The 16,428-nt window shown below is 37.6% G+C and overlaps 1 protein-coding gene across 1 annotated transcript in view; it reads right to left on the bottom strand.

Annotated features, from left to right (window-relative positions):
• The window catches only part of LOC127426934 (neurotrypsin-like), a 55,449-nt gene that overhangs the window by 10,918 nt on the left and 28,103 nt on the right, over positions 1-16,428 (bottom strand). Inside the window, exons 5-12 of the mRNA XM_051674119.1 lie at positions 14,719-14,857; positions 13,647-13,825; positions 11,655-11,802; positions 10,350-10,528; positions 8,302-8,443; positions 7,381-7,592; positions 840-981; positions 35-316 (exon numbers count right to left, since the gene is read on the bottom strand). Of these exons, the coding sequence (XP_051530079.1) occupies positions 35-316; positions 840-981; positions 7,381-7,592; positions 8,302-8,443; positions 10,350-10,528; positions 11,655-11,802; positions 13,647-13,825; positions 14,719-14,857 (1,423 nt within the window). The remainder of the gene's footprint in view (positions 1-34; positions 317-839; positions 982-7,380; positions 7,593-8,301; positions 8,444-10,349; positions 10,529-11,654; positions 11,803-13,646; positions 13,826-14,718; positions 14,858-16,428) is intronic.

Consider the following 16,428-nt stretch of genomic DNA (forward strand, 5'->3'; position numbering starts at 1 on the left):
ACTGAATAGCGGTAAAATGTATATGACTGCTTACCTGAGGGATTTGTATCCTCCTACTATCCTCTTGCTGCGTCTCTCAGCACCAGCTCTCAGACCGCAGGTGTGTGTGCCCACAACTGCTATGTCAGCCTCTGGCTCAGGCAGATAATCACACACTACACCTGCATCCTGTCCATGCTTACACACGTGGCTGTCCTGTCCTTTAGAAGGGCACTCCCCAAGAAACGACTCTTTCCCAGTGCATCTCACATTGGTCAGATGGATGGGCCCCTTCCCTGCTCCGAAATAACCCACTGGCCGTGCTTTGGACACCCCGCTGTGACATAAACAATTATTATTGCCATCTTTCTCTCTAAAACTTAGCTATTTCTAAATTGTTCAGCATGCCAGCAAGAATTCACAATAAATTAATTTACACGCTACTTTTTTACTATTAGGACATAATAGCAGGGTCAGAAATTAACCAGGGCTTAGGGTAAAAATGCCACCAAAAGGGACAAAATGGTCCATACCTTTAAAATGTATTGCTGTTTTCTGTGCATTATTACAGCTACCTTTATTTTTGACAATTTAATGATTAATTTAATTAATATTAATTTGATTTAATGATTAATAGCCATAATTGTTCAGACTGAGAATTTATTTAAATTGTTTCATTTGAAGCATTTGACATAAATGGATGGCAAAAAAAATAAAAAAATAATAATAATAATAATAATAATAATAATAATAATAATTCAGGGGGCAAATATTGTCCAATAATAAAAAAGTTATTTTCTGACACTGCATAATCGATATTTCGAGTTACGATGTTGTATTAGACATATGAAAATGTCTACGTGAATCCCAGCTGTCGGCAGGCGACAGCGGCATTGATGTCATTCCAGCCGTGATCACAGATGCTGCCCCATTCTCCATTTAGGAATACCTCGACTCTACCCTCTTTCCTGTTGTCACCACCTACCAATCGTACCAGAGGTCCTACAATCAGACAAAAGCAAGCACAATTATTACTTACTAGAACAGAGCTTACATTTCCTCCCTTTGAATACTGAGAAATGTAAAAAAATAGCTGTGAAATGTAAAAAAAGAAAAAATCTATAAACATGAGCGAAAACATTAATTTGCTAAATTCAAGCCTGCTGTGTCGTACTGTAACCAGTAAGAGGTAATGAATTGAAAAAAATTATACAAGCAGCATAACAAATGGCACATAAAAAAATGCAAGAAATTTTGGAGAGATTGCAGACTGCAATTTATCTGGTTTTAGATAAAAGTAGCGAACCCATCCTGTTATATCTCTTCGTGTTGTATATACTGTGGTGTCAGTGACAGAAACAGCCTCTGTTACTTGCAATGTAGCTTAAACCACAACATGACAAGTGAGCACATGATTGTAATGGTCAGTGAAAAGGCCAAAACTCAAAATAAGGATACATTTATAGCAATCACATCAGAAAATTTGAAAAAAAAAAATAAATAAAAAAAATGAAAAAGGATGTGTCATAGTATCTTAAAGTCAACAGGAAATCGTACTTGACCCTATTTACTTTCTTGATACACGTTGCTGTTGTTTCACTCTACATTTTGTCATCATTGAATAATCGAGTTTCACTCAGAAATATGTCAGATTATGAAAGTAAAATGGGTTTTAAATGCTTCACATTCAATAGGCACACAAACAGCATTTCAGTGTGTCAAAGTATAAGCCTAGTTCACATTAACAAATACAGCTACCACATCCACAAAAAAAAAAAATCAAGCTGCTATTCAGACAGATGGATTTACAAAGCATCCGGTGTGATGAGAAAAGAAATGACTAAATTGGGGAACTACTAAAAATAACAAAATATGTATCCTACTGTGTTGTGTTTTTAAATGTCAGGGAGCACATTAAAGAACCAAAATCATTTTGAATTCCATCATTTAGTAATTACAAATTTGCAGAAGATAAACAGATATTGCAAGCATAAAACATCAAATGAAATGAACATTGAAGTGCATGATATTTATTAGCATTATGTGGGGTTTCATTTATTTCTTTTTATTTCCATTGTAGGAAACTCTATGGACTGCAGCTCAATGCATGCCGCTAAGCATTAGTAAGACCTATCACAGCATAAATACAGACACACACAGATCAACTTGACTTTAACTGATCATTATTAGACTAGAGTAGTTAGTTGGAGGTTGAACTTGTCTCTCATTTTAAAAAACCAACAATGAAATGACAATGCGAGTTTGTGGGCCTTTTTTCCTTTTCGTGCAAATAACTGATATAACACTGGGTGAGAAGTGAAAACATACCACAGAACAAATGAATGTTAAGGATGGCACACAATTCATTTATAATTCGAAAACGAGTAAAACATAAAGAAATATATACAATAATAAAACAACAAACCATAGGTAAACAGAAACTATAGCCAATCAGATACAAGATCAGCACACCTACATGTGTTTTAGTCAGCCATATTTGCCTTTCACTGCATTATAGTGCAATCAAATATCTTCAGCATCAGTCTATAGCTGGCAATATATTGCTTTTGAGGTTAAAATGAAGTATCGGACTGTTTGGTACTCATATTTTGTTTAAGTAAATTCACAAGCATCAATTAAAAATAAATGTAAATAGCTTGTTAAAATTGGTTTAGATCAGCGATTGATTCCCAACCAGTGACACCTGCACCCCAGAGGTGGGACCCCCTTTTTTTGTTTTAGTAAAGATAATAATGGCAAATTCAATTGAATTTACGCAGTTAGTCTCTATTTTCTCTTTTTGGTTTGTCTATTTGTCTGATCAACATCTTAAATAATAAGTTATACTGTATTTCCACAGTTGAAAGCCAAAACTCGGCTTGATCCCACTTAAAATGAATCATTCTGACTGCGACAATCTGAGTGTCTACATGGTGCTGAATGAAACAGAGAAGTTTGCCATTTGCACAATCTTCCTACTGATTGCTCCTCTCGCTCTTCTGGCCAATATTATTGATCTGGTTGTCATAGCCTGCTGCTCGAACCTGCGGCAACATCCATCATACCTGTTTATTGGCAACTTGGCAGTGGCTGATACAATAGCTTGCTTCTGTTTCACCATCAACTTCTTGATCTTCCACCTTTCTCCTCCAAAAGACTCCTCAGATGGGTATCTGTTCAAGCTGGGTGGTGTGACCATGGCATTTACGGGCTCTGTCGGAAGTCTGCTTTTAATGGCAGTGGACTGCTATATCGCCATCTACAAAGTATCCAGCTTCAAAGTGCTGCTGACAGGTGGTAGAGCCGTGGTGGTTACTGTGACATTCTGGGTTGTGGTTGCTCTCATTGCCTTCCTTCCTCTGAAGGGTTGGAGACATAAAACTAGAGAGACTAGTCTACCATTCTCTCATCTCTTTCCACATGTGGATCGTTACTAACTAGCATTCTGGGCCAGACTTGTGCTTGTGGTTCTTCTCCTCATCCTAGTGGCCTACGCCCTCATAGTGTGGCGGGCCAACCAACATGAAGACAACATGGACACTGAACATCCAGGGAAAGCATGTATGCGCATAGACATCCATTTGGCAAAGACTTTTGGCTTTATTCTGCTCATTCTGTTATTGTGTTGGTTGCCAATTCTTTCCTTCATGATGGCTGATGTTGTTTCGAAGGAGCTTACTAAACCACAAAAAAATGTTTTTGCTTTCTGCAGTACGTTATGTCTGGTGAACTCAGACACAAATCCATTGTTGTATGCTCTGTGGTGCCATGAGTTACGTGTAGCACTGGTATCATTGTGGAGTGGTACCTATTACCAATATATTGGCCGAGGCACTTGATTGTATTTTGAGATTACATGCATTGGACGGTAATTGTGTCTCTTTTGCAAACAGAAATGCTTGTGCCCTGTTGGGTCAATTTGTTTTAAATGAATAACGAACATTTTCTGTTTTCAAATATTTTTGAGTGAATATTGTGTAAAATAAATGTTCCTTAAATTTAATTTCTGACATTAAAAAAGAAATAGGGAAGATTTAGGAAGAGATACACTGAGGACAGACAGGAAGCAAAGATTTAATTTCAAGATTAGCATTTGTACGAGATGGCAAAACCTTTTTTTTTTTTTTTTTTTTGATTTTTCCCCTTTTTCACCCAATTTGGAATGCCCAGTTCCCAGTGCGCTTTTAAGTCCTCGTGGTTGCATAGTGATTCACCTCAATCCGGGTGGCGGAGGATGAATCCCAGTTGCCTCTGTGTCTGAGACCATCAACCCACGCATCTTATCACGTGGCTTGTTGAGCACATTGCCACGGAGACATAGCGTGTGTGGAAGCTTCACGCCACCCACCGCAGCATCTGCGCTCAACTCACCATGTGCCCCACCGAGAACGAACCACATTATAGTGACCACGAGGAGGTTACCCCATGTGACTCTACCCTCCCTAGCAACCAGGCCAGTTTGGTTGCTTAGGAGACCTGGCAGGAGTCACTCAGCATGCCCTGGGATTCGAACTAGTGAACTCCAGGGGTGGTAGCCAGCGTATTTTACCACTGAGCTACCCAGGCCCCCGAGATGGCAAAATCTTAAAATATCATAAGGCTTGTAAAGGTAAAACTTTAATTCTAATAGAGACCAACTAATCAACAGAATTTCAAATTGATACAATCCAGGCACCAAATTTTAGCCAGCCTCTTATCCAACACTTTATTTTAAGATACAAAACATCAGAAATAAACAAATTTGGTTAATCATTCCATATTTATTTGTGCAATACAAATGACTTATGTACAGTGGCGGTCTGTGATAAAACTTTCCGAGGAGGCAAATATTAAATTAGTATCAAAAGATCAAACCAATAAAAGATTACAGTGGGTCTAAATATAAAATATGATAATATGTTTTTTTGCTGGCAGTTATGCTCCCGTACACATGCAGATGATGTCCTCTCCCTGATATCTTAAAATTGATTTGTTATACTTTTTCCGCTCATCAACTCAGCACTTTCCATTCACCAACTCAACACTTGTAAATTAAACAAATGAACGGAAAAAATGACGCAGCGTCAGATACAGACTACAATCAATGCAAACATTTATAAATAAATGGAGGGCCCCATTCCATGTACAGTAACATCTACTGTACAGGCTACTGTATGTGTCGACAAACTCCATCCTCCACTGCTTCATTGCATCAAATATATATATGATCATGTCGTTCAGACTTTCACGTGTTTTAGATCTTTCAATAACTTTTCCCCATCGATATTTTGGCATATTTTGGCACATTATCCACAAGCAGGCTTGATGAAGCGTAAACGTAATCTGAAAGCTGATTGGCTTGAATTGTTACCTCTGATATTGACTGCTTAAGAACGCGGAAGGAGGCAAATTTCATTTAGCCTCCGTTGGGCCTTTTTGGAAGCTTATTGAATGGAAGCAGATGACATTGTTACATCTGAATATCCATTTTGATTGGTCAGTTTACTAATGAGAGGAGGATTTATGCCATCAGCCTCCTCTGGCATTTATACCGATTCATTCAGTAAATTAAACCTGTCTACTGAGCATGAAAGACAGATAAATAGGAAAACATATTTTTGCATTAAAGGCATCTGAATTGTGTATGTTAGAAAGTAAACTGATTAAAACAATGTTCATTTTTAATACATTTTTGCGGAGGCTGAGCCTCTCTTGCTTCCTCCGACCAGCCGCTGCTGCTAATGTATTTCAATAACCTGTAATGTGATTCCCTCATTGCTTTCTGAACCCTGATGTTTTCTTTCTTCCGTTGAACACAAAAGTTATTTGCCTATGAAAATAATGGTTAGGTTTAGGGTTTGGGTAAGGGGTTTGACTTTTTGGTTAGGTTTAGGCTTGGGTTAGGGGTAAAATTTTTAGAAAAATCATAATAATATTAATTGGTTTATTTATTTTTCTCTATGGGAGTAGAATTTGTACATTTTTGTATGAGCCAACTTTCTTACAATTTCCCAATTTTGTAGATTTATAATGACTTGTGATGAGACCGGGTTGTTTGAATCTGTTGAGAAACAGTAGACTGAACCCTAACCCTAACCCATGCATGTTGATATTTTTTAATTATGTTGCATTTTAGCAAGCATTTGTAAAAGGTTCACTTTGTTTACTTTATGACAATTTTACATTTATAAATAAAAAATTAGCAAAACCTCACAAACTGTCTGACTGGTTTCCATGACCAGCATTCTTTCCTTCTTTCACTCCCAAAAATATAAAAAAAATGTTTTTGATCATATGCACCACACTATTTAAAATTACTTTTTGAAGCAATAATAACATTAAGTCTCATTTTATTTATCTATGTCTCATTCTGCCACTATGTTCATAATAACTTAGAGAGCAACATTGAAAGAATGTTTTTTCTACATTCTCTTGATGTCATAAACTATGAGCAACTACGCCAATAGCCAAACCAGAATCCTCTTCAGCCACTACTACACATTTCTTGATAAATCTTGTGTTTGGAACTTAAGATTTCAAACATACCCAAAATGTCACAGACTGAGAGCAAAAACTCCAGTGATGTTATTTGATAATGGACTTTAGATTGGAATGGTGTTTGTAGGGGGAAAAACAAGTTGTTTAACGTTACATTCTCAAATGTCAGAGGGACTACAGTACACAGTGCTTTATTGGAATTCAAATGGAAGGTTTTATCAATAAAAGCGGGTGCTTTGGAGCCTCAATGGTCTGTTGCATTTATTCTAGACCTCCGTCAACAAGTGACATTTAAATCCCAGCTGAATTTTAAAAAGGGTCAAAGCAGTGCAGAAAGAGAAGTCTATCAGAAAAATGTATCTCTACCACACACAAAGCTTTATAAGCACACACTGAGATACTGTACAATACAGTATATGTTAGTGTAGTGCTTCTCGACTGGTTTTGCTGGAGGGCTAAGATTTTACTACAATAGATGACTCAACACAATGGCAAAAATGAACTTTATTCATATTTCCATCAACTCGCAAAATTATTAACACGGCATAGACTGAATGGGAAACCTGACAATGTTTTAAATGCATAGTTGAGTATTCCTCGTAAACCTGTATTTTACGTAGATTGGGTCGTACAGTATTTTGAACTAATATGGCTTTTACCAAGTGACAAATGAATTTGCTTCAAAATACTGTTAACTTTGTTGGACGCACAAGTTTTCCCAAAGATTTGGGAAACGCTTTGTCCTCCCTTTTAAAAGTAAACCTGTTTATTTTGCTTTTCTAACTATGGTTATTTGCATTTAGCATTGTTTTTTGCCTTCTGTTTGCAACTTTATCAGAACAAACCTGTGACTCATGTTTGGGTCACAAATCACCAGTTGAGAACCACTGTGATAGTGTATGTGTTCAAAATATTGTAACTCACCAGTAGTTTCTGGAGCTAGTGGGACCTCATTGTTTTCTGCCCTGTGGCAGCGTATTCCAACATCTTCGCTATGTGAGCAGTCGTGTCGACCCCACACGCCATGTTTACACTCCAGCAGAGAGCTCTCTCTCCCCCCACACTCCACATCATCCAGCAGAATCAGTCCTGTTCCTTCTCCAAACACTCCAGTGGGGATGACCTCCGCATTGCCCCTACACACACACACACACACAGACGATAAATTCCAAATGACACACAGCCAATCTCACACTTGAAAATCTCCCACAAAAATATTTAATGAATCTGAACAGAATGCATATAGAGCGTGGACGCCCACATAGGACACACTATTGTTAAGTAGGATATGAAACATTTCCAAAAGAAATTAATTATGATGTGTTTAAATTAATCTCAGGGTATCTCATCCCTCAGTTTTAAGATTAAAGTAATGTGATAGGCTACGGTGATGTTAAAACCACATATACTATCAGTTAAAAGTTTGGACAAACCTACTTTTTCTTTATTGTTACAATTTTCCAGATTTATAGAGTAATAGTAAAGCATCAAAACTATAAAATAACATTAATATAAGTATGCTTTTTAAACTGGAGTTCCATGTATGCTGGGCAATTGTTGGCTGCATTTCTTTCACTATCCAGTCCAACTAATCCATTTAAAAAATAATTATAATAGTAATAATGAAAATGTTACTTTTGTAAATAAATACATACCTAGACACAATTGCTATTTTACTACATAACTAATTTTTAGGCATTTAAGCATCATTTTTTAGATCTAAATGTTTTTAAGATCATGAGAAACATAAATGTAACGGTAGTCAATTGTGTTCAAACCTTTGACTGGTATAGTGTACACTAAAAAGGTGTGTAAAAAAATATTAGCATTGTGAAAGAGTACCACCTGAATCCCAGTTGTCTGCAGACCACCTGTGCATGCTGCTCTGTCCAGCTGTCATCACACACTGTGCCCCAATCCCCAGAGTGATACACCTCCAGACGACCTTCCCATGGGTTATCACCGTCTACCAGTCTCACCACCCCATCTGAATACATACACATACAGTAAGTGTGCAATCACATATTAAATACACACATTTCCACTTCCATAGCAGCTGTCTGGACTGTCTCTGTATGCATATGTGTGCATTTTATTTTCAGAATACTATTTGGGAAGTCTGCTTGTTACATGACTACTTACCAAATAAGTAAATAAATGAACATTAAATATTGATTTTCCTTGGACACTGTTAAAATTTACTCTTTGGTGGCCATTATCTTAAAATATTTGATTGCAGAATGCAGTGACTGACCAATCAGAATCAAGTATTCCAGGCAGATTTGTAAATAAGCAAGGTTGTGTATTTGTTTCTACAGTATGTACAGTTGTGCTCAAAAGTTTGCATACCCTTGGAGAATTGGTAATATATGTACCATTTTTAAAGAAAACATGAGTGAGCAGGCAAAACACATTTCTTTTATTTCTTATGGGATTCATATTCAACTGTAGGTTATAACAGAATGGCACAATCATAAAACAAAACATGGCAACAAAGAAAAAAATGAAATGACCCCTGATCAAAAGTCTGCATACCCTTAGTTCTTAATACTGTGTATGGCCACCTTTAGCATCAATGACAGCATGCAGTCTTTTGTAATAGTTGTCTATGAGGCCCCAAATTCTTGCAGGTGTTATAGCTGCCCATTCGTCTTGGCAAAATGCCTCCAGGTCATGCAAAGTCTTTGGTCGTCTTGCATGAACCGCACGTTTGAGATCTCCCCAGAGTGGCTCGATGATATTAAGGTCAGGAGACTGTGATGGCCACTCCAGAACCTTCACCTTTTTCTGCTGTAACCACTGGAGGGCCAACTTGGCCTTGTGCTTAGGGTCATTGTCGTGCTGGAAATTCCAAGAGCGTCCCATGCACAGCTTGGGACGAATGCAAATTGTTTGCCAGTATTTTCTGATAACATGCTGCATTCATCTTGCCATCAATTTTCACAAGATTCCCCGTGCCTTTAGAGCTCACACACCCCCAAAACATCAGTGAGCCACCACCATGCTTCACAGTGGGGATGGTATTCTTTTCACTATAGGCCTTGTTGACCCCTCTCCAAACATAGCACTTATGGTTGTGACCATAAAGGTCTATTTTGGTCTTGTCACTCCAAATTACAGTGTGCCAGAAGCTGTAAGGCGTGTCAAGGTGTTGTCAGGCATATTGTAACCGGACTTTTTTGTGGCATTGGCGCAGTAAAGGCTTCTTTCTGGCAACTCGACCATGCAGCTCATTTTTGTTCAAGTATCGTCGTATTGTGCTCCTTGAAACAAACACACCTTCTTTTTCCAGAGCAGCCTGTATTTCTCTTGAAAAAACCTGTGGGTTTTTCTTTGTATCCCGAACAATTCTTCTGGCAGTTGTGGCTGAAATCTTTCTTGGTCTACCTGACCTTGGCTTGGTATCAAGAGATCCCCGAATTTTCCACTTCTTAATAAGTGATTGAACAGTACTGACTGGCATTTTCAAGGCTTTGAATATCTTTTTATATCCTTTTCCATCTTTATAAAGATCCATTACCTTGTTATGCAGGTCTTTTGACAGTTCTTTTCTGTTCCCCATGGCTCAGTATCTAGCCTGCTCAGTGCATCCACGTGAGAGCTAACAAACTCATTGACTATTTATACACAGACACTAATTGCAATTTAAAACACCACAGGTGTGGGAAATTAACCTTTAATTGCCATTTTATACCTGTGTGTGTCACCTAGTGTGTCTGTAACAAGGCCAAACATTCAAGGGTATGTAAACTTTTGATCAGGGCCATTTGGGTGATTTCTGTTATCATTATGATTTAAAAAGGAGCCAAACAACTATGTGATAATAAATGGCTTCATATGATCACTATCCTTTGAGCGCAACTGTATATATGTACCTACATATAGGTCAATACCTGTATAGGGGTTGCATGACACCCCTGCATCTTCCATATGGTCACAGTTGTGTTGTTCCCACTCACTGTGACGGCACTCGTCCAGAGAGAGCTCATTGCCCGTGCACTGCACTGCGTCCAGTTGGATCAGCCCACTGCCCTGCCCGAAATGAGCCCATGACCAGGCTTTAGGGATGCCCCTAAATATACACAAAGTCAACCATACAGTAAAAGACACATTGAGCTTTGATGCTCATATGGGTGATAATTGTTTGACTCGTAACAGTTTCCAATCCTGTTCCTCCCTCATTTCTGCATTATTTCCTGTCCTATCTCTATTATCTGTTCCATTCAAAGTGTCAAAACATATATATAAGAAGGTGCATATCTTTAAAGTCAGCTTGAAAGGTCATTTGCAATCCATTTTACTTCCCCAATGTGATGTGTTTCTGAGTGAAACAGAATATTAAATGAGAAACAAATGTAAGCGGGAGTTGATTTGTGAAAAGTGGGATGTACTGTACATACGGAGGCAGAATAAATGTGAGTTTGCTAATGCTTAAATGGCTTTTTAGCCATAGGTTAACATTTTCCAAAAGACTGCACAGCTTAAGTGACGTCAGTGGATAAGGAAAGTAATTTCAGAGGCGAAGCAAGTTATTTTATTTAGCTGAAATTGCAAAGATGAGCAATCAGGTTTTTTTTCTTTGGAATAACAAGCACAGATGAACTGTTCACACTAATATAGGAATTTGCATTAAGAAAATAAACAAGGTTTGATTTAATGTTGACTTTAAAAAGCTTCTTATTAGAGATTCCATTTGAAAGCTCACAGTTTTTTTTTTTTTACTTCAACCGACAAATATTTCATTCAATTGCTTTAATACTGCAGTGACTGCAGTCGTGTGTATCATCTCAGTAGCGGTGTGAGTCTGTGCTTGTGTGCCATCTCACAGTCTTTATTCTCTACAACTGCCACAACAACATGACAGAGATGATGTAATGGAACAAAAATACAACAGCGTAAAATAAATTATTCAATCTCTCCATCTTCCTCTAATAGATATAAAAGCACTTTTACGTTATAAAAGCATCTCACAAGAGCTCCTAAGTTTTGCGTGTTGTGAAGATTGCATGCTACCAATTCTTTACAACATTTTCAAGACGTTTGCATGCAAAAGGAAGACAGAAAAGGTAACAGTTAAAAACATGAAGTATTACTCTTGCATCATCTGTAGTGTGTGTGTGTGTAGGGTGGTAGCTGTAGCTGAGCATTTGATATATTCGTTTTGCATTGGTGAATTTAATGTCAAACCTACAACTCACCCCAGTCCGAGCTGCCTGCAAACAACCTCAGCATCCATATCATCCCACTGATCATCGCAGATGGTCCCCCAGCGCCCATCATGGAAGACCTCAACTCGTCCCTCAAAGTCCTCCTCCCCCCCAACCAACCGCAGTGGCGGTCCATTACCTGAGCAAACAAACCAGGAGACATGACCCAAAGCCACAAACCCATCAATAAATTTAGTGACACCCAAAATACTATGCATGGAATAGTCTCACTCTCTGTGCAATAAGCTACAGTATATGCACAATTCTCAGTAATAGTTCATACATAATGTAATAACAGGATAGCCAGTGTGCGAGTATTTTGGGCCAGATCGGATCAATGCCGTCACTACATCTTACATTCCTTGATCAAGTACGTGTTTTCATGCCTTGTGAACTTAAACATTTGGTTTTGTGTGATGTATTGAACGTTGTTGTAAATTCTACTGATTTAAATATGTTGCCATGGTAATGTTCAGGGTTGGTTGTAATATGATTACAAAGTAATTTGTTACTGTAATCAAATTATTTTTAAAGTACGTAGTGTTGAACTCGTTAAACAGAAAAATCAACCTTCCTGTGAAAATTGTTTTAGAAAGTAACTTCAAAGTAATTAGTAATGTGATTGCTTTTTGCTAACATAATCAGCATAGTTATTTTAGAGAAGTAATTATTCATTTGTAGTGGATTACTTTTTTGACTAACTTACCCAACACTGGTAACTATATCTAGCTGGCTAATGAAAATTCATAATTCATAGCTTTAATGGAGTTACTGTACATTAAAATTGTATACTTTGCAACTATTTTACTGCAAATATACAACCAAAAAAAAAAAAACATCTGTAAATTGTCTTAATATTAAGAAATGTTAACAATAAATAAAAAATATTAATATACTGTATGTTTTGCCACATATTAAATAGGGGCCAGTGGAAATGTTGGCAAGGCATTTCTCAACTGGGCCTGCACAAAAATCCTTATTGTTGAGTGCTGAATATCAGTCTTCATAGGAATAATTAATATGTAATTCACATGGGCACAATTATATGCAGCTATTTGTTCAGTTCAAGTCAATTCAAGGACTAAAATAAATCCTTTGCTGTTCTGGCAGACTGGTACATTTCATATCTGTCCTCAGATTGCACAGTCTTCAATGAAGCTAGCAAGCAGTCATAAGGTGCCAATGATTTGCTTTCCAACCTCTTTTCGCGTTTTCTGCCTTTGTTCCTTTCTACAAAAGCGAATATAGCCCTTTTGATTCCATAAAAGACAGTACAAGCCCCCACTGAAATGTTCCATTAAAATTTTTAATCTCAGCAAATGGCAACTTAATAAGTCACTATGGATGAACAAAGAAGCTGCAATAACACAGCAATTCAAAGATAACATAATCATCCTCATGATGTTCTACTGCATGTCGTGACAGCTTTCTGTTTTAGTATGTGGATCTCCTATTCTGTTTAAACACACGTTTTCGTTTTCGTGACAGCTCCAATGTCTTGCTAGGTCACCTACACCTATTGAAATAAATTAAATAAATATAAATATAAATATATATATATATATATATATATATATATACACAGTATGTATATATATCAATTACAGTATATAATGTAATATATATATAACAAATATCTCTAGATGTCATAGTACAAACATTGATTATTAATATCATCTAATGGTTCATGACACCTAATATGTTGAGTGTATGATGACACATTTTATTTTACTAAAAATATACTTACGGCAGTTATATGAATATCTTTAAATTTCATTACATTTTAATTCTAATTCCTTAAATTCAAATGTGAATAAAAATTATGCACCCTGTTTCAATTCAAATTTGGGAACTGAACAGGAATTTAAAAGGCTTTCTTAATTCAATTCCAAATGGCGCACAACCCAGCAGGGCACCCTTACATGGGATTGTTTACATCACCTGTCACTCAAAGGTCATTATGTCCATAGAAAACACACTGACCTTCAGGTGGTGCGCACACCACTCCAGCCTCATTTCCATGGTTGCAGTCACTAGTAACAAACTTCCTACTCCTGCACTGCAGCAGGGATTTCTCATCACCACGGCAGCCAAGGCGGGCGTAGTGAATGAGCCCAGAGCCGGGGCCAAAATATGAGTGCTGGAGAGCCGTGCCAATCTCACTATAGCAAACAAAACGAAAGATGGAGAGAGGGGGAGAGAAACACCAGGTTAACTCTTCCACTCCTCTTCAGTTCAGACATACAGTATAAGTCTATCCACCTACACTTACATTTCAAAAGCTAAAGCAAAAATAGATATGGACATAGCAAATATGCAGATGAGTATCCATGCTTTGACGTCAATGAGATGCACAGATCCTTAAGCGGAATACGGGGGAAATATTTGCGCAGAACTGACTCTCACAGTTTGTCAAATTAAATCAATAGTTCACCCAAAAATGAAAATTCTGTCATTATTTACTCACCCTCATGTCGTTCCAAACCTGGAATTTTCCCCATGGAACACAACAAAAAGAAAATCTTCACATAGATCTTGTCGATACAATGACCACAGGCAGTTAAAAAAGCACCAAAACAGCAGTCCATATGACTTGTGCACTATATTCCAAGTCTTTGGAAGCTATATTCCAAGTCTTTGGAAGCCATACAATAGATTGAAGTCATTATTTACCGATAATCTTCACGTCCAAAGCAGCTCTCAAATCAAAAATTGTTTTACGTAGAGCTGCAGTGGAGGTTAAGATTTTCAGTAAATAATGGCTTAGATTTTTGTCTGTTCCTCACACAAAGCTATTGTATGCCTTCAGATGACTTGGAAAAAAGTGCACAGGTCATATGGACTACTTTTATGGTACTTTTAAAGTGCATTTTTATCCTTTTTGGTTTATATGTTCAACTGTTGATGGATGAGAAAGTGAAGAAAAAAACCTATGTGTATGGTCAAGAAAAAAATAACAGCATACGGATTTGGAACAACATGAGGGTAAGTAAATGATGACAGAACTCATTTTTGGGTGATCTATTCCTTTAGAAGTAAAAATGAATTCCCATACCCCAGTCCAAGCTGTCGGCAAACCACGCTGGCATCACGGTCAGTCCAGTGCATGTCACAAACTGACCCCCACTGGCCATTCAGGTATACCTCCAGACGGCCACTCTTAGAGGACGAACCCCCCGCTAACCTGACCGCTCCTGGACAGGTGAGAGAGGAGCAGAGTCTGACCCATTCTGACAAGAACAGTGACAGAGCACTAACCGAAAACAACATAAACTCACAGACCCTAAGAGCCAGAAACAGGTAATGAGATGACTTATGACACAGGGAATTTAAGATCATTCAGTTACAAATGTTAGGGATGGACTGCCTCAGTCAACATTCACTTTCATTGTATTTTTTTTCCATACAGTGAAAATGAATGGTGACTGAGGTCAGAATTTTCATTTTTGTGTGAACTATTGCTTTTGGTGTTTTGTGGCTTTAGTATTTTACTTTGATCTTTTAGATTTTAGGTCATCTACACTGGTGCCCAAAAGTTTGGAATAATGTACAGGTTTTGCTGTTTCAGAAGGAAATTTGTACTTTAATTCACCAAAGTGGCATTCAACTGATCACAAAGTATAGTACACTACATTACTGATGTAAAAACAGCACCATCACTATTTGAAAAAAGTCATTTTTTATCAAATCTAATCCAGCAGCCATCACTCCAACACCTTATCCTTGAGTAATCATGCTAAATTGCTAATTTGGTACTAGAAAATCACTTGCCATTATATCAAACACAGTTGAAAGCTATTTGGTTCGTTAAATGAAGCTTAACCGTGTCTTTGTGTTTTTGAGTTGCCACAGTATGCAATAGACTGGCATGTCTTAAGGTCAATATTAGATCAAAAATGGCAACAAAAAAAAGAAACAGCTTTCTCTAGAAACTCATCAGTCAATCATTGTTTTGAGGAATGAAGGCTATACAATGCTTAAAATTGCCAAGAAACTGAAGATTTCATACAAAGGTGTACACTACAGTCTTCAAAGACAAAGGACAACTGGCTCTAACAAGGACAGAAAGAGATGTGGAAGGCCAGATGTACAACTAAACAAGAGGATAAGTACATCAGAGTCTCTGGTTTGAGAAATAGACGCCTCACATGTCCTCTGCTGACAGCTTCATTGAATTCTACATGCTCAACACCAGTTTCATGTACAACAGTAAAGAGAAGACTCAGGGGTGCAGGCCTTATGGGAAGAATTGCAAAGAAAAAGCCACTTTTGAAACAGAAAAACAAAAAGAAAAGGTTAGAGTGGGCAAAGAAACACAGACATTGGACAACAGATGATTGGAAAAGAGTGTTATGGATCTTAACCCCATTGAGCTTTTGTGGGATCAGCTAGACCGTAAGGTGCGTGACAAGTGCCCGACAAGACAGCCACATCTATGGCAAATATACAGGAAGCGTGGGGTGAAATGTCACCTGAGTATCTGGACAAACGGACAGCTAGAATGTCAAGGATCTGCAAAGCTGTCATTGCTGCATGTGGAGGATTTTTTTGATGAGTTGTAATAGTAATTTTTCACGTTATTAAAGTCCTGACTATACATTGTGATCAGTTGAATGCCACTTTGGTGAATAAAAGCACCAATTTCTTTCAAAAAGAGCAAAATCTGTACATTATCCCAAACTTTTGGCCACCAGTATATATGTTAGTATACTTTTAAACACTGACATGTTTTAGCTGACATATGCACTTGATGAAGTTTTCCTCT

This window comes from Myxocyprinus asiaticus, chromosome 36 (genome assembly GCF_019703515.2).
Source record: "Myxocyprinus asiaticus isolate MX2 ecotype Aquarium Trade chromosome 36, UBuf_Myxa_2, whole genome shotgun sequence".
Classification (NCBI taxonomy): Eukaryota; Metazoa; Chordata; class Actinopteri; order Cypriniformes; family Catostomidae; genus Myxocyprinus; species Myxocyprinus asiaticus.